This window comes from Ranitomeya imitator, chromosome 2 (genome assembly GCF_032444005.1).
Source record: "Ranitomeya imitator isolate aRanImi1 chromosome 2, aRanImi1.pri, whole genome shotgun sequence".
Lineage (NCBI taxonomy): Eukaryota > Metazoa > Chordata > Amphibia > Anura > Dendrobatidae > Ranitomeya > Ranitomeya imitator.
Window position 1 is genome coordinate 671,996,047 of NC_091283.1, and position 25,138 is coordinate 672,021,184.

The window sequence follows — 25,138 nt, forward strand, 5'->3', positions numbered from 1 at the left end:
GCCAGTGACCATCAGACATCAATAGGTTAGAAGGAGTTTGTGCATAGTCTCCATGCTGATGACAGGATTTAAGACATGTATCACAGAGTAGTAAAATAAGAAGATGGTTTATTTAGACGCATTTCGAAGTACAAAGTTAATTCTTTAGGAAAAACTACATTGTGATTTTTGACCAATTTCTCAAGGCAAAAACTGCTCCAGCTCCTTCAAGTTAGCTTGTTTCCTCTAGTGAACAGCAATCTTCCACTCTAAGAACAGATTTTCAATTGGAATAAGGTCTGGGCTTTGACTAGGCCATTCCAAAACATTTACAAGTTTCCCCTTAAACTACTCGATTGTTGCTTTAACATTATGCTTTAGATCATTATCTTGTTGGAAGGTGAACCTCCGTCCCAGTCTCAAATCACTGACAGAAACAGGTTTTGCTCAAGAATATCCCTGTATTTCTCACTACGGTATATCTCGATTTTTCCAAAGCGTTTGATACCGTGCCGCACAAGAGGTTGGTACACAAAATGAGAATGCTTGGTCTGGGGGAAAATGTGTGTAAATGGGTTAGTAACTGGCTTAGTGATAGAAAGCAGAGGGTGGTTATAAATGGTATAGTCTCTAACTGGGTCGCTGTGACCAGTGGGGTACCGCAGGGGTCAGTATTGGGACCTGTTCTCTTCAACATATTCATTAATGATCTGGTAGAAGGTTTACACAGTAAAATATCGATATTTGCAGATGATACAAAACTATGTAAAGCAGTTAATACAAGAGAAGATAGTATTCTGCTACAGATGGATCTGGATAAGTTGGAAACTTGGGCTGAAAGGTGGCAGATGAGGTTTAACAATGATAAATGTAAGGTTATACACATGGGAAGAGGGAATCAATATCACCATTACACACTGAACGGGAAACCACTGGGTAAATCTGACAGGGAGAAGGACTTGGGGATCCTAGTTAATGATAAACTTACCTGGAGCAGCCAGTGCCAGGCAGCAGCTGCCAAGGCAAACAGGATCATGGGGTGCATTAAAAGAGGTCTGGATACACATGATGAGAGCATTATACTGCCTCTGTACAAATCCCTAGTTAGACCGCACATGGAGTACTGTGTCCAGTTTTGGGCACCGGTGCTCAGGAAGGATATAATGGAACTAGAGAGAGTACAAAGGAGGGCAACAAAATTAATAAAGGGGATGGGAGAACTACAATACCCAGATAGATTAGCGAAATTAGGATTATTTAGTCTAGAAAAAAGACGACTGAGGGGCGATCTAATCACCATGTATAAGTATATAAGGGGACAATACAAATATCTCGCTGAGGATCTGTTTATACCAAGGAAGGTGACGGGCACAAGGGGGCATTCTTTGCGTCTGGAGGAGAGAAGGTTTTTCCACCAACATAGAAGAGGATTCTTTACTGTTAGGGCAGTGAGAATCTGGAATTGCTTGCCTGAGGAGGTGGTGATGGCGAACTCAGTCGAGGGGTTCAAGAGAGGCCTGGATGTCTTCCTGGAGCAGAACAATATTGTATCATACAATTATTAGGTTCTGTAGAAGGACGTAGATCTGGGTATTTATTATGATGGAATATAGGCTGAACTGGATGGACAAATGTCTTTTTTCGGCCTTACCAACTATGTTACTATGTTACTATGTTACTAGATCGTTACTCCATGCCAGCTGTCAATGTTCTTGTACTGGTTCAGTTTGCTCCTGGATCTTTCTGGTGACCTGTCTACTCCAGCAGAAGCCAAGTCCCTGCTAGTTATTTATTTGTTCATTGTTTCCTTGTCCAGTTGGCTATCATGATTTTGTCTTGCTAGCTGGAAGCTCTGGGATGCAGAGTGGCACCTCCGCACCGTGAGTCGGTGCGGAGGTCTTTTTGCACACTCTGCGTGGTCTTTTGTAGTTTTTTGTGCTGACCGCAAAGATACCTTTCCTATCTTCAGTCTGTTTAGTAAGTCTGGCCTCCCTTTGCTGAAACCTGTTTAATTTCTGTGTTTGTGACTTCATCTTAACTCACAGTCCATATATGTGGGGGGCTGCCTTTTCCTTTTGGGGAATTTCTCTGAGGCAAGGTAGGCTTTATTTTCTATCTTTAGGGCTAGTTAGCTCTTAGGCTGTGAAGAGGCGTCTAGGTCGTGTTAGGTACGCTCTACGGCTATTTCTAGTTGTGTGATAGGATTAGGGTTTGCGGTCAGCAGAGTTCCCACTTCCCAGAGCTTGTCCTGTGTGAGTTTAACCATCAGGTCGTTCCGGGTGCTCCTAACAATAACTAATAAAGGGGATGGGAGAACTACAATACCCAGATAGATTAGCGAAATTAGGATTATTTAGTCTAGAAAAAAGACGACTGAGGGGCGATCTAATAACCATGTATAAGTATATAAGGGGACAATACAAATATCTCGCTGAGGATCTGTTTATACCAAGGAAGGTGACGGGCACAAGGGGGCATTCTTTGCGTCTGGAGGAGAGAAGGTTTTTCCACCAACATAGAAGAGGATTCTTTACTGTTAGGGCAGTGAGAATCTGGAATTGCTTGCCTGAGGAGGTGGTGATGGCGAACTCAGTCGAGGGGTTCAAGAGAGGCCTGGATGTCTTCCTGGAGCAGAACAATATTGTATCATACAATTATTAGGTTCTGTAGAAGGACGTAGATCTGGGTATTTATTATGATGGAATATAGGCTGAACTGGATGGACAAATGTCTTTTTTCGGCCTTACTAACTATGTTACTATGTTACTATGGTATTAATCGTTCCCTTGACTAGGACCATCTTTCTTGTCCCTGCTGCAGAAAAACATACACAAAGCATGATGCTGCCACCACATTTCACTGTGATGGTTTTCTTGGGGTGATGAGCTGTGTTAATTTGGTGCCAGACAGCATTTACCTTGGCGGCTAAAAAGCTAAATTTTGGTCTCATCGGACCATAGCACCTTTCTCCATACAATTGGAGAGTCTGCTACATGACTTTTGGCAAGCTATAAACAAGCATTACTGTGACAAACCCGCACATTGCCACTCTGCCTTACGCCACTATTACATCAAAAGGATCACGTAATGAGGTCTCCCCATTTTCACCAATGTGACGTTTCGCACCCCCTGGGACATGCAAAGTCAGTTTGGTACAGTTTCATACAGACACCCTCTGACCACATGGGCCCAGGGAGGCACAGGGAGTGAGAGGATGTGGCCCACACAGTCACTGATGTGGCACCACACCTGCAACAACCCTGACAGGCTCCGTTTACTAGCACTAGTGAAACTGCGCCTGGTCAGTCCCATAGGACTGCCACCAGTTCCTCGTTCGATAGAAGCATGGTCAGTTAACAGTATTTTATTGGGACAGAGACCAGTCCTGGTAGCATGGAAAGTTAAACCGGGAAACAGACGTGTGGATTCATGGATCAAGATAAATTCTATAGTTAATCGCTTTAAAGTGACACTAGACAATACACTATATACAAAATGGTTATACATATACAATGGTCAGACATGCAAGTACAATAGTAGTAGGACAAAGTTTGCAGAACATAAGAGTCAGTTACCAGTCATATGAAAGGCCTGGCTTGTGGGGAAAAGCCTGCCACAAGGGAGGCTGATGGTCCCCTCTGCTCCTTGACTTATCCTCAATGTGTTATCACGACCTCCTCAGAGAAAAAGCATTATGCCATACTTTACACAAGAATTCAACCCCTTTGGGTCACACACCTACTGGCCCCAGGGCTGAAACGAAATCCCCCCCCCCTTGCCTCTAGCAGCTAACTCGTCCAAAACCTACGATGGGTTATAACTCTTTTATAGACGGTCCCAAGGAGGCGATATTAGCACCATCAGATCTGGCCGTGCACCTGCTACGCGTGGAGCACAAACGCTACCTGGCTCCTACTAGCCATTCCACGTATCTCCTCACCCTGGGGTGTTATAATGGATCAAGACCCTGAAAGACATTCAGTCCGTTCCATAGATCTCGAACATGTAACCAGTGTGTGGCTATGATGTACGATAAGTCCATATTCTCCTTAAGAAATCCTACCTGTCTGAACAAAGCAGTACACTGCATGAACTCCATACTGCAAACACAGCTTTTGTGCTGAACTTAGCTGACTCTAGGTGCAAGATCTGTCACACTCAGCATTTGAGGCTTGACCCCCTGCTGAGCTAGGTGTCATGTTACAGTTGCACAAAGGAGGGGGGCTTTATAATCTCACTAGATGGTGGCCCGATTCTAATGCATCGGGTATTCTAGAATATGTATTTATGTATGTATATAGCAGCCACATAGTATATAGCACAGGTGTTATGATCTGGTGGCCTAGGAGCAGCATGTGACGTACTCTGGAGAAGGTGGTACCTGTACTGACTGCAGACCCTGAACCTAGCAGCGCAACTAGAAATAGCCGTGGGATGTACCTAACACTCCCTAGACACCTCGACACAGCCTAAGGACTAACTTCCCCTAAAGATAGAAACAAGAAAACTATCTTGCCTCAGAGAAAATCCCCAAAGGATAGACAGCCCCCCACAAATATTGACTGTGAGAGGAGAAGGAAATGACAAACGCAGACTGAAATCAGGATTAGCAAAGGAGGCCTTACTAGCTAAAAAGAAAGAACAGAGAACTTTTCGGTCAGTATTAAAACACTAGAAAATATCCACCACAGAAAATACAAAACTCCACATCTGACTAAAGACATGGAGGGTATATCTGCATCTCCAGAGATACCGCTTGGCTGCAAAAAATCCTTTCACAGACAAGCTGGACAAGACAAAACATGAAAATGCACTGAACTATAAGGCCCACAGCATGTGGACAGCAGAAACAAAGCCAGGACTTATCTTTGATGAAAAGCACAGCAAACAGGAGAGACCAGAAAGGGATGTGAATCCTCCAAAAACAATGGACAACTGGCACTGACTAAAGGATCAAGCAGGACTAAATAGCTGAGTCCAAATTGCAAAAAGTGAACACACCTGATAAATGCTGCGATACACAGACAGCAGCACTACCACTCATAACCACCGGAGGGAGCCCAAGAGCAGAATTCACAACACACAGGCCACGTAGTATATAGGAGCCATGTAGTATATAGCAGACAAATACTACGGGGCCTGTGCTATATACTATATGGCTGCTATATACATACATATTGCAAAACCCCCGAAGCGTTAATACAGGCCACGCAATATATAACAGTGGCCACGCAGTATATAACAGCCACGTACTATATAACACAGCCCACGCAGTATATAGCAGCCACGCAGTATATAACACAGGCGACGTAGTATATAACACAGGCCACGCAGTATATAACACTGGCCACGTAATATATAGCACAGCCCACGCAGTATATAGCAGCCATGTAGTATATAACACTGGCCACACAGTATATAGCAGCCACGTAGTATATAACACTGCCCACGCAGTATATAACAGTGGCCACTTAATATATAGCACAGCCCACGGAGTATATCACACAGCCCACATAGTATATAACACTGCCTATGTAGTATATAGCAGCCACGCGGTATCTAACACGTAGTATACTGCAGTGTGGGCACCATATCCCTGTTAAAAAAAAATAATTAAAATAAAAAATAGTTATATACTCACCCCCTGGGATCCACCGAAGCTCCAGCGATACGCGCGCGGCTGCCGCCATCTTCCGTTCCCAGGATGCATTGCGAAATTACCCAGATGACTTAGCGGTCTCGCGAGACCGCTAAGTCTTCTGGGTAATTTTGCAATGCATCGCTGGCGGCCGGCGCAAGTGGCTTGGCAGACTACGGAGGGTGAGAATAGCAAGTTTTTTGTTTTTTTATTATTTTTAACATTACATTTTTTTACTATTGATGCCGCATAGGCAGCATCATTAGTAAAAAGTTGGGGACACACAGGGTTAATAGCAGCGGTTACGGAGTGCGTTACCCGCGGCATAACGCAGTCCGTTACCGCAGGCATTAACCCTGTGTGAGCGGTGACTGGAGGGGAGTATGCGGGCGCCGGGCACTGACTGCGGGGAGTAAGGAGCGGCCATTTTCTTTTGGACTGTGCCCGTCGCTGATTGGTCGTGGCTATTTTGCACTGACCAAACAACGACTTGGATTTCCATGACAGACAGAGGCCGCGACCAATGAATATCCGTGACAGAAAGGACAGACAGAAAGATGGAAGTGACACTTAGATAATTATATAGTAGATGCCAAAAAGGATACAAATTGTTGACATGAAATTATCTCTCCAATATTCTTCACACTTACAATTTTTATGTGTAAGTTTCACCTCTATAGAGTGTATGACTTATTGTGATCATATAGACAGATACTCCAGTCTCTGCTTGGGAACTCTGCAGCTCCATCAGAGTTACCTTTGGTCTCTGTGCTTTCTGCTAATGCCCTCCTTGCCCAAGCTGACAGTTTTGGTTGGCCGCCCTCTCTTGGCAGGTTTGTTGTGGTACCATTTTCTTTCCATTTGATGATAATGGATTTAATGGTGCTCCGAGGGATCATTAGAGATTGAGATTTTTTTTTTGTTGAGCTCCTCATCAACTTTCTCCCTGACTTGGAGACTTTGGAGATCTCCTTTGGTCTTCATGGTGTTGTTTGGTTAGTGGTGCCTTTTGCTTAACTCCTTTCTGACAATGGACGCACTATTCCGTCCATATGACCTGGGACTTAATTCCCATAGATGAAATAATACGTCCAAGGCTATCAACCGCACTCACGGTGGGAGCGTGGCTGATCGTGGCTGGGTGTCAGCCAATTCTCACAGCAGACACCCGACACCAAGTGCCAGGAGCGGCCATATCTGCTCCTGGCACTTTAACCCCCGGAACACTGCGATCAAACAAGATCGCAGCGTTACGGTGCCAGCAGAGGCATAGAGAAGCATCGTTCAGGGAGATGGGTCCCTGCGTGTGCTTCCCACAGAACAATTTTACCAAACGGAACGGTTTTTGTTCATTCTGCCTCACAAAAATCGGAATAAAACACGATCAAAACTTTCATGTGCCCGAAAATAGTTCTAAAAAAAAACATCAACTCGTCCCGCAAAAAAAAAGACCTTACATGACTGTGGGCAAAAATATGGAAAAGTTATAGCTCTCAAAAAGCGGTGATGCTAAAACCAGTTTTTGCAATAAAGCATCTTTTAGTGTGTGACAGCTGCCAAACATAAAAACACGCTATAAATCGTAAATCAAACCCTCATTTATCACCCCCTTAGTTAGGGAAAAATAAAAAAATAAAAAAATATGTTTTTATTTCAATTTTCCAATTAGGGTTAGTGCTAAAGTTAGGGTTAGGCTAGAATTGGGGTTAGGGTTTGGATTGCGTTTACGGTTGGGATTAGGGTTAGGGGTGTGTCAGGGTTAGGTTAAGGTTATGGTTGGGATTAGGGTTAGGTGTGTGTTGGGGTTAGTATTGTGGTTTGGGTTGGGTTTAGGGGTGTGTTTGAATTAGGGGTGTGGTAAAGGCACATTAGGGGCTCTCCAAACACGACATGGAGTCCGATCTCAATTGCAGCCAATTCTGTGTTGAAAAAGTAAATCGGTGCTTCTTCCCTTCCGAGCTCTGCCGTGCGCCCAGACAGTGGTTTACCCCAACATATGGGGTATCAATGTACTCAGGACAAATTGCACAACAACTTTTGGGGTGAAATTTCTCCTGTTACCCTTGAGAAAATAAAAAATTGGGAGTAAAAAATTCATTTTTGTGAAAAAAATATGATTTTTTATTTTTACGGCTTTACATTATAAACTTCTGTGAAGCACTTAGTGGGTCAAAATGCTCACCACACATCTAGATAAGTTCCTTAGGGGGTCTACTTTCCAAAATGGTGTCAACTGTGGGGGGTTTCCACTATTTAGGCACGTCAGGGGTTCTCCAAACGCGACATGGTGTCCTCTCAATTCCAGCCAATTTTGCATTAAAAAGTCAAACGGCGCTCCTTCCCTTCCAAGCTCTGCCATGCACCCAAACAGTGGTTTGCCCCCACATATGGGGTATCGGCGTACGCAGAACAAATTGCACAACAACTTTTGGGGTCTAATTTTCCTGTTAACCTTGTTAAAATAAAACAAATTGGATCTGAAGTAAATTTTTTGTGAAAAAAAGTTAAATGTTCATTTTTTTTTTTTTTAACATTCCAAAAATTCATGTGAACACCTGAAGGGTTAATAAGCTTCTTGAATGTGTTTTTGAGCAACTTGAGGGGGTGCAGTTTTTAGAATGGTGTCACTTTTAGGTATTTTCTATCACGCAGACCTCTCAAAATGACTTCAAATGTGATGTGTTCCCTAAAAAAAATGGTGTTGTAAAAATGAGAAATCGCTGGTCATCTTTTACCCCTTATAACTCCCTAACAAAAAAAAAAATATTCCAAAATTGTGCTGATGTAGAGTAGACATGTGGGAAATGTTACTTGTTAAGAATTTTGTGTGACATATCTCTGTGATTGAAGGGTATGAAAATTCAAAGTTGGAAAATTTGGAAATTTTCAAAATTTTTCGTCAAATTTCCATTTTTTTCGCAAATAAACGAAAGTCATATCAAAGAATTTTTACCACTATCATCAAGTACAATATGTCATGAGTAGTGTTGAGCATTCCGATACTGCAAATATCGGGTATCGGCCGATATTCGCTGTATCGGAATTCCGATACTTTTGCGGTATCGGATACTGTAATCGGAAGTTCCTATAGTGCAATTATGAACTATAATGGAGCGTGGGCGGAGTCTGTGCGGGAGTGCAGGCTCTCTGTGCGGGCGTGCAGGCTCTCTGTGCGGGCGTGCAGGCTCTCTGTGCGGGCGTGCAGGCTCTCTGTGCGGGCGTGCAGGCTCTCTGTGCGGGCGTGCAGGCTCTCTGTGCGGGCGTGCAGGCTCTCTGTGCGGGCGTGCAGTGTTATGGACCTGGTGGTTAGGAGCACCCGGAACGACCTGATGGTTAAACTCACACAGGACAAGCTCTGGGAAGTGGGAACTCTGCTGACCGCAAACCCTAATCCTATCACACAACTAGAAATAGCCGTAGAGCGTACCTAACACGACCTAGACGCCTCTTCACAGCCTAAGAGCTAACTAGCCCTAAAGATAGAAAATAAAGCCTACCTTGCCTCAGAGAAATTCCCCAAAAGGAAAAGGCAGCCCCCCACATATATTGACTGTGAGTTAAGATGAAGTCACAAACACAGAAATTAAACAGGTTTCAGCAAAGGGAGGCCAGACTTACTAAACAGACTGAAGATAGGAAAGGTATCTTTGCGGTCAGCACAAAAAACTACAAAAGACCACGCAGAGTGTGCAAAAAGACCTCCGCACCGACTCACGGTGCGGAGGTGCCACTCTGCATCCCAGAGCTTCCAGCTAGCAAGACAAAATCATGATAGCCAACTGGACAAGGAAACAATGAACAAATAAATAACTAGCAGGGACTTAGCTTCTGCTGGAGTAGACAGGTCACCAGAAAGATCCAGGAGCAAACTGAACCAGTACAAGAACATTGACAGCTGGCATGGAGTAACGATCTAGTAACATAGTAACATAGTTGGTAAGGCCGAAAAAAGACATTTGTCCATCCAGTTCAGCCTATATTCCATCATAATAAATACCCAGATCTACGTCCTTCTACAGAACCTAATAATTGTATGATACAATATTGTTCTGCTCCAGGAAGACATCCAGGCCTCTCTTGAACCCCTCGACTGAGTTCGCCATCACCACCTCCTCAGGCAAGCAATTCCAGATTCTCACTGCCCTAACAGTAAAGAATCCTCTTCTATGTTGGTGGAAAAACCTTCTCTCCTCCAGACGCAAAGAATGCCCCCTTGTGCCCGTCACCTTCCTTGGTATAAACAGATCCTCAGCGAGATATTTGTATTGTCCCCTTATATACTTATACATGGTGATTAGATCGCCCCTCAGTCGTCTTTTTTCTAGACTAAATAATCCTAATTTCGCTAATCTATCTGGGTATTGTAGTTCTCCCATCCCCTTTATTAATTTTGTTGCCCTCCTTTGTACTCTCTCTAGTTCCATTATATCCTTCCTGAGCACCGGTGCCCAAAACTGGACACAGTACTCCATGTGCGGTCTAACTAGGGATTTTTACAGAGGCAGTATAATGCTCTCATCATGTGTATCCAGACCTCTTTTAATGCACCCCATGATCCTGTTTGCCTTGGCAGCTGCTGCCTGGCACTGGCTGCTCCAGGTAAGTTTATCATTAACTAGGATCCCCAAGTCCTTCTCCCTGTCAGATTTACCCAGTGGTTTCCCGTTCAGTGTGTAATGGTGATATTGATTCCCTCTTCCCATGTGTATAACCTTACATTTATCATTGTTAAACCTCATCTGCCACCTTTCAGCCCAAGTTTCCAACTTATCCAGATCCATCTGTAGCAGAATACTATCTTCTCTTGTATTAACTGCTTTACATAGTTTTGTATCATCTGCAAATATCGATATTTTACTGTGTAAACCTTCTACCAGATCATTAATGAATATGTTGAAGAGAACAGGTCCCAATACCTGAGATCTGAGTGGAGTTAAATAGAACAGCCAGCCAACGAATAAACTACGTCACGCTCTCTGTGCGGGCGTGCAGGGTCCCTGTGCGGGCGTGCAGGGTCCCTGTGCGGGCGTGCAGGGTCCCTGTGCGGGCGTGCAGGGTCCCTGTGCGGGCGTGCAGGGTCCCTGTGCGGGCGTGCAGGGTCCCTGTGCGGGCGTGCAGGGTCCCTGTGCGGGCGTGCAGGGTCCCTGTGCGGGCGTGCAGGGTCCCTGTGCGGGCGTGCAGGGTCCCTGTGCGGGCGTGCAGGGTCCCTGTGCGGGCGTGCAGGGTCCCTGTGCGGGCGTGCAGGGTCCCTGTGCGGGCGTGCAGGGTCCCTGTGCGGGCGTGCAGGGTCCCTGTGCGGGCGTGCAGGGTCCCTGTGCGGGCGTGCAGGGTCCCTGTGCGGGCGTGCAGGGTCCCTGTGCGGGCGTGCAGGGTCCCTGTGCGGGCGTGCAGGGTCCCTGTGCGGGCGTGCAGGGTCCCTGTGCGGGCGTGCAGGGTCCCTGTGCGGGCGTGCAGGGTCCCTGTGCGGGCGTGCAGGGTCCCTGTGCGGGCGTGCAGGGTCCCTGTGCGGGCGTGCAGGGTCCCTGTGCGGGCGTGCAGGGTCCCTGTGCGGGCGTGCAGGGTCCCTGTGCGGGCGTGCAGGGTCCCTGTGCGGGCGTGCAGGGTCCCTGTGCGGGCGTGCAGGGTCCCTGTGCGGGCGTGCAGGGTCCCTGTGCGGGCGTGCAGGGTCCCTGTGCGGGCGTGCAGGGTCCCTGTGCGGGCGTGCAGGGTCCCTGTGCGGGCGTGCAGGGTCTCTGTGCAAGTCCCATCGGACGATGCATGCTACACTGACAGTGATTGACACATTAGCCAATGATGGAACAATAGTAGTCCAATCATCCGGCTAATGTGTTGAATGAAAAAAAAAAAAAAAAAACATACATACGCCATACAGTACATAGATATAGACATACAGTACATTAAACATAGAGTTCATACTCACCATTACTTGTCACTTTGATCCCCGAAGCCAGTGTCAACCTGTAAAAAAGATTAAAATAACAAACAACCAATATACTCCCTGTCCGCAGAAATCCACGAGTGTCCCACGACGATCTCCCATGGAGAACGGCAGCAACAGCTGTTGCGACCGCTCTCTAGGGGCTCCAGAAACACAATGACGGGAGGAAGGTATCCTTCCGCACTGTAAAAAAATAGTCCCTAGTCTCACTTATGGCATTGCTGGGTGAGAAATTTTCCCACGCAGCAATTGCCATAAAGTGACACTTTGAACTTTAGTAACCTCAGTGATGCACTGCAGGAGCCATTGTCTCCTGTCAGTGTGTCACTGAGGGTCCTATAGAGCAGTGACATCACCCGATGTCACTGTTCTATAGGGGAGATCGTCGTGGGGCCCTCGTTATTAATTGGACTACGGCAGACAGGTAGTGTACGGTTTATTATTTTACGTTTTTTGCAGGCGATGAAGTATGGTAAGTACCCCATATCCCACCACTACACGGGAGTGGGAAGAGAGGGGCTAAGTGCCGGAATTTCTGGGGCGGCTGCGGACTGGTATTTGTAGCCGGTGGGGGGCCAATATCCATGGCCCCTCTCTAGGCTATGAATATCAGCCCGCAGCTGTCTGCGTAGCCTTTCTGGCTATAAAATATAGGGGGACCCCACGCACACATTAGGAAAAAAGTATTTTAATATTCTTCATTCAACCATACTTACCATACGTCAGCGCCTGCAAAAAAAAGTAAAATAATAAACCGTATACTACCTGTCCGCCGTAGTCCAATTAATAACGAGGGTCCCACGACGATCTCCCCTATAGAACAACTGACATCGGGTGATGTCACTGCTCTATAGGACCCTCAGTGACACACTGACAGGAGACAATGGCTCCTGCAGTGCATCACTGAGGTTACTAAAGTTCAAAGTGTCACTTTATAGCAATTGCTGCGTGGGAAAATTTCTCACCCAGCAATGCCATAAGTGAGACTAGGGACTATTTTTTTACAGTGCGGAAGGATACCTTCCTCCCGTCATTGTGTTTCTGGTGCCCCTAGAGAGCGGTCGCAACAGCTGTTGCTGCCGTTCTCCACGGGAGATCGTCGTGGGACACTCGTGGATTTCTGCGGAAAGGGAGTATATTGGTTGTTTGTTATTTTAATCTTTTTTACAGGTTGACACTGGCTTCGGGGATCAAAGTGACAAGTAATGGTGAGTATGAACTCTATGTTTAATGTACTGTATGTCTATATGTATGTACTGTATGGAGTATGTATGTGTTTTGTTTTTTTTTCATTCAACACATTAGCCGGATGATGGGACTACTACTGTCTCATCATTGGCTAATGTGTCAATTACTGTCAGTTTAGCAGGCATCGTCCGATAGGACCCTGCATGCCGCACAGAGGCCCGGCACGCCGCACAGAGACCCGGCAGGCCCGCATAGAGCCCCGGCAGCCCGCATACAGCCCCAGCAGGCCCGCATACAGCCCGGGAAGGCCCGCATACAGCCCCGGCAGGCCCGCATACAGCCCCGGCAGCCCGCATACAGCCCATCAGGCACGTACAGATCCCCGGCAGGCCCGCACACAAAGACACGCACAGTGTCCGCCCACGCACCGCCCACACTCTTCCCCCCTCCGAAACAGGTTGTAGAAGGACAGAAAAGGCTTATTTACGTTTCGATATTTGTGTCCCATTGAGTTGCATTGGTATCGGGTATCGGTAATATCCGATATTTTTTGGATATCGGCCGATCCAATCCGATACTTCTGGATATCGGAAGGTATAGCTCAACACTAGTCATGAGAAAACAATGTCAGAATCACCATGATCCATGGAAGCATTCTAGAGTTATTACCTCAGAGACAGTGGTCAGAATTGTAAAAATTGGCCCGGTCATTAACATGCAAACCACCCTCGGTGTTAATGGTGTTGCAGCTATGTGGCCTTTCAGAAAAGATGTGTATATACTGACAGACCATTTGATACTTGGTGGGCTTCCTTTCGTTAAGCATGTGAAGATATCTGCTTGTACCAGAAATTCTTAAGCGCTTCATAGGAAAAGGGGTGAATACATAAGCACATGCCAATTTTTAGTTATTTGATCCCATAAATTTAATTTATGGCTATATTTTTCTCATACACTAACTTAGACAATTTAGTGCTGATGCATCACACACAAATCGGATTACCAAAATATTTAAACACAAGTTGTAATGTAAGAAAATTGTTAAAAAAGCAAAGGGTGTGAATACTTCGGCAAGCCACTGTAGACTACAGAGGCCGGTTTTCTGATTCATGCTGCCGATAGGTTGAGTAACATGATTCAGTGAGCAGATTCCATTCAACTGCGGCGTTGCTTTCCAAGTTTTCACTGCACTTCAAATTTCCCAGCTATTCTTTAAAAAGGACTTATTGCCAAACTAGACCTCAGTCCCCCACCCCGCTATCCTAGAGATGTGAAAAATGTACAAGCTGTATTCAGAACATAATACACATTACTGAACAACACATACCGGACTTTTTCAGCAGTTTCTCCAAGACATACTCATCGCTAGTCTTCCCATCTCCCTTCCGATCCTCTTTCACCTCTTTAGTGAATGGCTTTTGCTTGACCAGATGGGAGATCCTCTCCCCCTCATACTTGGCACCTTTCTTTCTTTTCACTTTGTCTTGGTGTTTCGTTTTGGCCTTGTGTTTGTGATGGAGCTGTGCAGGGTTTACGGAATGGGAGTCCATGCTTTCTTTAATCGATGGAAGAGAGTCTAGGCTTCTAGGTGAACGAGACCTGTCCAGCACTTTCGCTGGCTCGGTAGTCTTGGTGCTGTTAGGCTGTGCGACACATCCAGATGTTGAGGGCATACTTGGCAGAGGCTGCTCTATTTTCATTGTACAGCAAGAATCCTCTTTAGAAATAAAACGGACTTCGGTTGTAGTCTGTTTTTTAGGATACTTTGATAGTTTAACATCTGATCCAATTCCTCCAAAAAAGAAGAGAATTCCATTTAAGTGAATCAGAGATAAGTATGAGGTTAGATGATAAAATATGTGCTCTGGCACTGACAGGTTGGAATCTGTTTAACTTTACAACTGCATTGCACAAAAACATGATTGGCGTGTGGGGATAGTGTGACCCAATTCTCTCAGATGAGAAGATGGAAAAAAAAGGTCTCCATCTTTTCCATTATGTGAGCTCTTGAAAAATCAGAGAACACTCAGATGTCATCCGAGTGCAGTTCGATGGTTTACATGCATCCATAAATTTGAATGGCCCAGTGGGATCTAATTATCAGATCAAACTTGCGCATACTGCGATAGATTTTTTCCTTGTACTAGCTCAGTCTGAGGAAAAAATTGGATATGTGCACAGCCCCATAGAAGACCTTTGGTCAGAGCGCAATCTGATGTTGTGTCGGATCGCACTCGAACCGAAAATTAAGATTATGGTACCATAAAATCTGCTTCTCGTTAGTCTTCATTGGGGGACACAGTAACTATGGGATAGTCTGCTGCCACTTGAAGGCTGACACTACTACATTCTAAATGAAAATTGGCTCCTCCCCAGCAGACTACACCTTGCCTGCTAGTCACAGGCTCCCTCAGTTTAGTGAGAAAGCAGTAGAAGTAAAAAAAAAAAAAAAACATTAACGCATTAGGACTAAAATAATTCAATTAAACTCCGACAGAAGAAAACATAAAAGCATGTCCAAACAGGCAACTAAAGGTGGGTGCGGTGTCCTCCAATGAAGACTAACGAGAAACAGATTTTACAATGGGTACCAAAAGTCTTAATTTCTCGGTCGCTTCACTGAGGGACACAGAGAACCATGGGATGTCCTACACCGACAAGTTTCGGAAGATGCCTCTCCCCCCCACACCTGATAAAAACCTGCCATTGGTTGAGGCGCAAGGAGCAATCTCAAACTAATAGGAGCGACGTCAGTCACCGCCTCAGAGGCTGCCTAGAGACAGTATTCACCTGTCCTAACAGGTAGGCCTTGAATAAAATTGTGCAAACGGGACCCGATTTTTGCTACCATCTTCCCCAAGGCCCTCATGTAAAATCGGAGAGAACGTCTCTCAGGCCGCTTCAGAATACAGACAGAGGATAGCAGAGCTAGCCTCTTCTCCTCTGGAAGAAAGTTTGACGCCTGAAATATATTAAACATAATTTCAAGGAAATTAAGCAGCTATGTTGGAAGGAACGCGGACTTTGCCCTGTTTACAATGCATCCGAGTTGTTCCAGGGAATCCAGAACAATCTGAAAACTCTCCAGATTCTGGGAAAAGGAAGGTGCCTTGATCAGAATATTGTCCAGGTAGGAGATTACCACCTTCCCTCTGGTCCAGACCAAAGCCATGACTGGGTCAAGACCTTTGTAAACACGCTGAGCGCATTTGCCAGCACAAAGGGAAGAACCCGGAACAGAAAGTGATCCTGGTTAACAGCAAAAGTAAAGAAATTGCCGATGAGAAGGAAAGATAGGTGCATGAATATGGGAGTCCTGAATGTCTATCGAGGACAGAAACTCCCGTCCTCCACGGATGCTACAAATGACCGTAGTGACGCAGTACCAATCGTACCATTTGTTGCTTCGTCTTCGATCCAGAATGGGTCGTATTGAACTATCCTTTTTAGGGATATTGAATAGGTTTGAATTCGAACCCTCTGAAATTTTCTGTACAAGGAACCCTCAGGATTACTCCTGATTGAGGCAGGAAACCTTGGACAAAACTGGCTCTTATACTGGGGGTAAGTGGGGGACGAAATATCAATCATCATATGTTAACTCCTCTACTGCCTCCGGAACCAGAGGGCTTACCACTCGGACCGAAGGAACACCCAGAGGGAGTCGATTTAAAGGATGACCTCCTTGACCTCTGGGGGACTGACCAGATGACCGGAATCCTCCAATGCAGGAAACTGAAGAAAGGGGCGAAAATGCAAAGCCCCACATCTTAAAAATGGATGGCGGAGCCTGGCCTGGAGAAGCAGAGTGCTTACAGTGAATTTTGCATAGTAATCTACAGATACTGTCAGATTGGCGCTGTTATACTGATTAAAATGTTACCTTGGTTAATGAAATCCGTTTTGTGGTTGTTGTTTAATCTGTATTTGTAGTTTTAATGCTTCGGGGAGGCCTGTGGGTGGGGGTTTATGTGGTTCTCTGTTATAAGGCTTATGACATGTTACATACTGCATATAATGGTGTTGGCTAAAAATGATATAACTTCAGCATAATGGCACCGGCAGATGAACAGTTGCACCTATTGGCAAGCGATAGATGCTACTGCACATGCCCGCAGAAGGTGTTGTCATTGTGCTGGAGAAAAAAAAATATGGCTGCAGCAAAATTGTGCCTGCGCCGTAGGAATGCGCATTTTGCTGAAGTTAATTTTTTTAACACAATATATGCATTACGCGATATATGCTACTTCGCAAGCGCTGTTGCAGAAGGCATTTTGCTGAACGTACTTTTTTTTCCTAATTCCACAGTAGTATGTAAAATAGGGGGCAGGTCACTGAAGGATCAGTGACCTATCATAAGCCATACTGATGAATATGTAAGCCGAGAACCACAAAGTATAGACACCCCAAAGCACGATAATCTCACTAACTGAAAACTACAAATACAGATTAAACAACCACAAGACTGATTTCATCAACCAAGGTATCATTTTAATCTGTATAACAGCACCAACTTGACAAGTGTATCTAGTTTAATGCACAAAAACCTGATGACTGGTTCGCTTTAAGCCACTCGTGGTGTCAGCAATGATCTTGTGCAAATTACTACCAAACAAACGAGACCCATGGAAGGGTAAATCTGTAAGCGACGTTTGAAGCCAAAACTGCTCTCCATGCATTAAGCCAGTGTTCCCCAACTCCGGACCTCAAGAGCCACCAACAGGTCATGGTTTCAGGATTTCCTAAGTATTGCACAGGTGATAATTGCATCATCTGGACAGGCAAGCATTCAATCACCTGTGCAATACTAAGGAAATCCTGAAAACATGACCTGTTGGTGGCTCTTGAGGACCGGTGTTGGGGAACACTGGCTTAAGCTATAAAATATGACAAATGGCCACACAATTGCTCACAGGCTGGGCAGAGTATCTAATGGGTAGGGCATCTAATGATGCCAAACAAATATCTGCTAATACGATCTGATCCACAATATCTGCAAGGTCCACCCCCTAGGAACCAGCCAGAATACTGTGCTTTAAATGCTTCAACCTAGCAGGAACTGCCTTGGATACCTAAGTAGCAGTGAAAAAAAAGGGCAGCGTGCAAAGTCCACTGCCTCAAAAGCGGACTTAGCCACAGACGCTAGACATCTGTCAGTGATGTCAGGAAGTACCGCTAACTCAGCAAGAGGTAAGGTGGTTGTCCTGGAAAGGTGAGATATGGGAGTATCTAGTACAGGAGGAGCTGACCAGGATGCCACCAACTGGAAATGGGTGTAACACCTCCATACAACTGCATTTAAATACCTATCAAGGTTTTCCCATGCATTCTGTAGCATTTCTCCAATTGCCTCATGGTTAGAAAAAGATCTAGCGACACGCTTGCCTCTCCTAAAGAAACCTGTTTCAGTAGAGGGTCCTCTGACAACACTCCTACAGACGAGTCAACAGCTGACATCAAACCTTCTATTATCTCCTTCAACTTCCCCTTTGGATATGGGTCTAACACAGACACTGAGCTGGAACTAGAGTCTGAGCATTGGGGGAGTGTATGTCTTGAGGGAAGGTGGGGGGGGGAGAGAGAAAAGATCTTGAACGTCTTCCGTGAGAGAAAGACCTGGAAGTTGAGGAAAATCAAGGCCACTTGGATCTTGGCTGGGATCGGCTATACGGTGTGGCAGGAGGGTCCAACTCACACATAGCAGCGGCCGATGTTCCTAACATGGTAAGCGCCAATGGCAAACGCTCTACAACAGTAACCAGTGCCCTGGATACCTTGGTTACTTCAGCTACAGACTGGGTTACATCATGAGCCCAAGCAGGCAGGGTTATAGTCTCCTCTGACTTTACTGAGGTCCCCTGAGCAGGTATAAACAAGGAGTGAGGTGGAGTACAGGAGGTACACTAGGCTACCAACTGCTCCATGGAAAACTTATTATTACAGGCTAAACAGACATAAGTGACTGGTGCGGGCTGTGCTGATAGGTGTGCTGGATTCTGGATTCTGACATTATAAGAGCCAGAGAGCAGGGAATAAATGAACGACAGTGAGCAGTGCTTTAAGAAAAGTTGAACTATCAGCCTCCAGATTTAAACAGCCTACCCTGTCTGCTGTCTCAGAAGAGCATCCCTTTGTCGCTGGGGTCTGTTAGGCTTCAGTAAGTGCTGAAAGCAGAAAAAACATGAGTGAGGGTCTCTTGCTGGCGACCATCTTCAAACTACTGACGTAAGAAGATACAGCACCACCCTGGAAAAGGTAGGGGCTGAACTAAAAGGACAAAAGGTAGGAAGTGCTGCTGATAGGATAACGTGTTTCTGTACTGGCCACGCTGATTGGTCGATTAAACGGCCATGTAGATTGGCCAGGTCACACGGGAGAATCCAACTGGAAAACAGGCGCCAGAGGCCCAACTACAATAATAGCAGGGATGTCACACAGAAGACCGCCGCACCAGGGCAGAGGCGATGCCGCTGAGTAACGGCCACAGGCAGTCCACACCACCTGACCGAGCTGAGTGCACAACCCAAGAAAATAGGGGGGCAATCCCTGGAGGACAGCAAGGTGGACCTTAACAGTTCGCTGTCACAGCAGTGAAATGTCACCCCCACCCGGCAGCACAGCGAAAACCTGAGCCACAGGCAGGACCCAGCAGCCGGCATTAAGACCCGAGCACTCCTTGTAACCATTGACGCCCAGGCTCAGCCGCCACCAGCCTAACTAATCTAAAAAGACAGGGAGTGGCAAAAAGAGGAAGGAAGTGGGAGAGAGATGAGATGGGGTGAAGGTCACACATTATAGCCATGTTATTACTGTTACTTGTCCTGAAGACCCAAAATCTGATCTTCTGCTCCATGCAACACTCACTGTGTGTGGGCGGACGAGCAGGAACTGACTGGCTTACAGACTTCTGCTCCAGTCACTGACACTGACTGATACGGTCTGAACAATTACAGCTTGTACTTTCAGTCACTGCATGGGTGAAAGAGTGCACAATTACACACTGTTACCTTCACACGATCCAGCTGAAACGCACAAAAGAAGATGGTTAATGCCTAACCTAACGACTAAAGGCCCCTTCACATTTAGCGACGCTGCAGCGATACCGACAACGATCCGAATCGCTGCAGCGTCGCTGTTTGGTCGCTGGAGAGCTGTCACACAGACCGCTCTCCAGCGACCAACGATGCCGGTAACCAGGGTAAACATCGGGTAACTAAGCGCAGGGCCGCGCTTAGTAACCCGATGTTTACCCTGGTTACCATGCTAAAAGTAAAAAAAAACAAACACTAGATACTTACCTACCGCTGTCTGTCCTCCAGCGCTGCGCTCTGCTTCTCTGCTCTCCTCCTGTACTGTCTGGGAGCCGGAAAGCAGAGCGGTGACGTCACCGCTCTGCTTTCCGGCTCACAGCCAGTACAGGAGGAGAGCAGAGCGCAGCGCTGGAGGACAGACAGCGGTAGGTAAGTATGTACTGTTTGTTTTTTTTTACTTTTAGCATGGTAACCAGGGTAAACATCGGGTTACTAAGCGCGGCCCTGCGCTTAGTTACCCGATGTTTACCCTGGTTACCAGTGAAGACATCGCTGGATCGGTGTCACACACGCCGATCCAGCGATGTCTCCAGGGAGTCCAGCGACGAAATAAAGTTCTGGACTTTCTTCAGCGACCAACGATCTCCCAGCAGGGGCCTGATCGTTGGTCGCTGTCACACAGAACGATTTCATTAACGATATCGTTGCTACGTCACAAATAGCAACGATATCGTTAACAATATCGTTATGTGTGAAGGTACCTTAAGACAGGTCTGAGACAGACCTTGCCTCCAACTGACCCTACATAAACCTGAGGGAGTCTGAGGCTAGCAGGCGAGGTATAGTCTGCTGGGGAAAAAACTATTTTCATTTAGAATGTAATAATATTGTCAACCTTGAGGTGGCAGAAAACTATCCTATGGTTCTCAGTGTTCCTCCATGAGGCGACCAAGAAATACGGCCACATGCATGAGCTCTTAGGATATGTCATCAATATATGATTGAAGAGGGTGCAAGACGTGGCACCCCGATCAGTTTTAGCCAATGGCGGCTGGATTTGCAGAGTTGTGAAGCTGCACAGCACATCTCTGCTAATGGTATAGTGGCCGCGGCCAGATTCTGCACAACCTCGCCCAATTCGTATTAACAAGGGGCGAATGTGTAGTAACCAGCAGAAGCCACTATACCGTTGACAGAGTTGCGCTGTGCAGCTCCACAACTCAGCACATCCAGCACCCACTGGAAACATCAGATCATCGAGAGTGCCATGTGTTGTAGCCCACCAATTAGATATTTTTAAGCAATCAATTTAAAAGTTCTGAACAACCCATTTAATACTAGCGACTAATGGATTTTTCCTTGGCTGTGTACACACATTTGACTATTAAAAACATATCCTACCTGCAAAAATAGCGCTGGTTTCAGTTCCCTGGTTTGTATCTGGACTGGTAAGCGTAAATAACTCATAAAGATCATTGGATTTGAAGAAGCGCCTCTGCTTTGGGTCTTTCAAAACTCGGTTTGTTAAGAACTGCTTAAAGATTTGTCTATGAACAGAGAAAAAAAGATGTCATACGCATCCAAGTTGCTTACAAATTCTTCTCACAAGAACATGTAAGGTGAACCGTGCCCAGTAGTCACAGTGAACCCATTGATGCTATGGACTTATTTCATGTACTATGCACTATTAGCTATTGTTACCTGACTAAACGGACAAGACTATATTTCCAATATATATTACAACCCACCTAAAACAAGCACATGGGTACATACCCCATAAAATAAAGAGGGAAGCAGTAATGTTTGTAATTAAGCAGAATAACCGCAGGAAGGTTAGGTTGCTCAAAAAACTAGATCATTTTTTGCCTTTCCACATGCAATTTTTTTAAACTTCCATAGGGGTAACTGTATGACGTCTTAATTTTACATGATGAGCTATATTTTTTTGTATGCCAATTTGCTACATTTTCCCATACACATAGAGAAGCAATAAATTACCTTTTACATTAAGTGCAAAATTTGTATTAAGTGGTATTTATATAATGTCATTTACCAATTCCCACAAAGTTCACTGTATTTTCTGGCCTGTAGAAGAATATGAAGTCTGTCTTATATAATTTACTATCCCAGCATTTTTCAATGTGGGTCACTATGTTAAGATGTGACGTCATCTATGCCTATCACCTCCCGATCAATAGGTGTAGATGTGACGTCATCTATGCCCCTCACCTCCAGATCAGGAGGTGTAGATGTGCCGTCATCTATGCCCCTCAACTCCCAATCAGTAGGTGTAGATGTGACTTCATCTATGGCCCTCACCTCCCAATCAGTAGGTGTAGATGTGACGTTATCTATGCCCCTCACCTCCCGATCAGTAGGTGTAGATGTGAAGTTACCTATACCCCTCGCCTCCTGATCAGTGGGTGTAGATATGACGTTATCTATGCCCTTCACCTCCCGATCAGTAGGTGTAGAGGTGACGTTATCTATGCCCCTCACCTCCCGATCAGTAGGTGTAGATGTGACATCATTGGTGCCCCTCATCTCCCAATCAGTAGGTGTAGATGTGACGTTATCTATGCCCCTCACCTCCCGATTAGTAGGTGTAGATGTGAAGTTACCTATATCCCTCGCCTCCTGATCAGTGGGTGTAGATATGACGTTATCTATGCCCTTCACCTCCCGATCAGTAGGTGTAGAGGTGACGTTATCTATGCCCCTCACCTCCCGATCAGTAGGTGTAGATGTGACATCATCGGTGCCCCTCATCTCCCAATCAGTAGGTGTAGATGTGAGGTCATTGGTGCCCCTGACCTCCCAGTCAGTAGGTGTAGATGTGACGTCATCGGTGCCCTTCGCCTCCCGATTAGTAGGTGTAGATGTGACGGCAAGGGGAAATAAATAAAACTGCTACTCTATATTAGCGCCAAATATTTCAGATATCATCCTCTGGAGCCCTGACATGTTTTGTTTCCATCATGCCATACAGTATATCGTTAGTAATAGATGATGCAGATACAAAGCGTTAATCACATGTTTTATGAAAGAAATCCTTAATTCATGACGATTATAAAGAAGACCCCAGAAGAAGAATCGGTGAAACGTGCGTTGGGGTGGGAGATAGCAATCCTTATTAATAATAATAATAATAATAATAATAATTTTTATTTATATAGCGCCAACATATTCCGCAGCGCTTTACAAATTATAGAGGGGACTTGTACAGACAATAGACATTACAGCATAACAGAAATACAGTTCAAAACAGATACCAGGAGGAATGAGGGCCCTGCTCGCAAGCTTACAGACTATGAGGAAAAGGGGAGACACGAGAGGTGGATGGTAACAATTGCTTTAGTTATTCGGACCGGCCATAGTGTAAGGCTCGGGTGTTCATGTAAAGCTGCATGAACCAGTTAACTGCCTAAGTATGTAGCAGTACAGACACAGAGGGCTATTAACTGCATAAGTGAATGAGAACATGATGCGAGGAACCTGATTGCCTATTTAAAAAATAAATAAAAACAATAGGTTTTTTTTTTTGTTTGTTTAAATAGGCCACACCGGGATCGTTAGGTTAATACATTGAGGCGGTAGGCCAGTCTGAACAAATGAGTTTTTAGGGTATGCTTAAAACTGTGGGGGTTGGGGATTAATCGTATTAACCTAGGTAGTGCATTCCAAAGAATCGGCGCAGCACGTGTAAAGTCTTGGAGACGGGAGTGGGAGGTTCTGATTATTGAGGATGCTAACCTGAGGTCATTAGCGAAGCGGAGGGCACTGGTAGGGTGGTAGACTGAGACCAGAGAGGAGATGTAGGGTGGTGCCGAGCCATGGAGTGCTTTGTGGATGAGGGTAGTAGTTTTGTACTGGATTCTTGAGTGGATGGGTAGCCAGTGTAATGACTGGCACAGGGTAGAGGCATCGGTGTAACGGTTGGTGAGGAATATGATCCTGGCAGCAGCATTCAGGACAGATTGGAGCGGGGAACGTTTGGTAAGAGGGAGGCCGATTAGTAGAGAGTTACAATAGTCCAGACGAGAATGAATAAGTGAAACAGTAAGAGTTTTTGCAGAGTCGAAAGTAAGAAAAGGGCGAATTCTAGAAATGTTTTTGAGATGCAGGTAAGAAGAGCGAGCCAGTGATCGGATGTGGGGGGTGAATGAAAGGTCAGAATCAAGGATGACCCCAAGGCAGCGGGCATGTTGCTTTGGAGTAATGGTGGAACCGCACACGGAGATTTCAATGTCAGGCAAAGGTAGGTTAGTAGAGGGAGAGAACATGAGGAGTTCAGTTTTTGACAGGTTTAGTTTCAGATAGAGGGAGGACATGATGTTAGAGACAGCAGTAAGACAATCCCTGGTGTTTTCTAAAAAGGTCGGCGTGACAACAGGAGAAGAGGTGTATAATTGGGTGTCGTCAGCATAGAGATGGTACTGGAAACCAAATCTACTGATTGTTTGTCCAATAGGGGCAGTATACAACGAGAAGAGGAGGGGGCCTAGGACTGATCCTTGAGGAACCCCAACAGTAAGGGGAAGGTGAGAGGAGGAGGAACCAGCAAAAGATACAGTGAAGGATCGGTCAGAGAGATAGGAGGAGAACCAGGAGAGAACGGTGTCCTTGAGGCCGATGGAGCGGAGCATAGTGAGGAGGAGCTGATGATCCACAGTATCGAATGCTGCAGAGAGATCCAAGAGAATTAGCATGGAGTAGTGACCATTAGATTTAGCTGTTAGTAGGTCATTAGAGACTTTAGTGAGGGCGATTTCAGTAGAGTGTAAAGAGCGGAAGCCAGATTGAAGAGAGTCGAGAAGAGAGTTATCTGAGAGATAGCGGGTAAGACGGGAGTGGACCAGGCGTTCGAGGAGTTTAGAGATGAAGGGAAGATTAGAGACAGGTCTATAATTAGCGGCACAGTTTTGATCGAGGGATGGTTTTTTAAGTAATGGATGTATGATGGCATGCTTAAATGAGGAGGGAAAAATACCGGAAGTGAGGGAAAGGTTGAATATTTTTGTTAGGTGAGAGGTGACAGCCGGGGAAAGGGACTGGAGGAGATGTGACGGAATGGGGTCACTGGTGCAAGTGGTCAGGCGAGAAGATGCAAGGAGCCTGCTTACTTCTTCTTCTGTAACTGCTTCAAAGTCAGAGAGTGAACTAGATGCAGTGGGGGAGGGAGGACAGTGCATGGTATGAAGAGGTTGGGAGATGATTTCCTGTCGAATGTGGTCAATTTTTTCTTTGAAGTAATTGGCCAGATCGTCCGCACGGAGATCCGTGGTTGGGGCCTGCTCTCTTGGGTTGAGTAGGGACTGGAACGTGTCAAAGAGACGTTTAGGGTTATTGGACAGGGAGGTGATG

General features: G+C 45.7%; 1 protein-coding gene across 5 annotated transcripts in view; it reads right to left on the reverse strand.

Annotated features, from left to right (window-relative positions):
• The window catches only part of ERCC6 (ERCC excision repair 6, chromatin remodeling factor), a 259,795-nt gene that overhangs the window by 44,535 nt on the left and 190,122 nt on the right, over window positions 1–25,138 (reverse strand). For all 5 annotated transcript variants that reach the window (XM_069753041.1, XM_069753044.1, XM_069753042.1 and 2 more), the window contains 2 exons: window positions 21,176–21,321; window positions 14,071–14,535 (listed from right to left, as the gene is read on the reverse strand). In XM_069753041.1, the coding sequence (XP_069609142.1) occupies window positions 14,071–14,535; window positions 21,176–21,321 (611 nt within the window). The remainder of the gene's footprint in view (window positions 1–14,070; window positions 14,536–21,175; window positions 21,322–25,138) is intronic.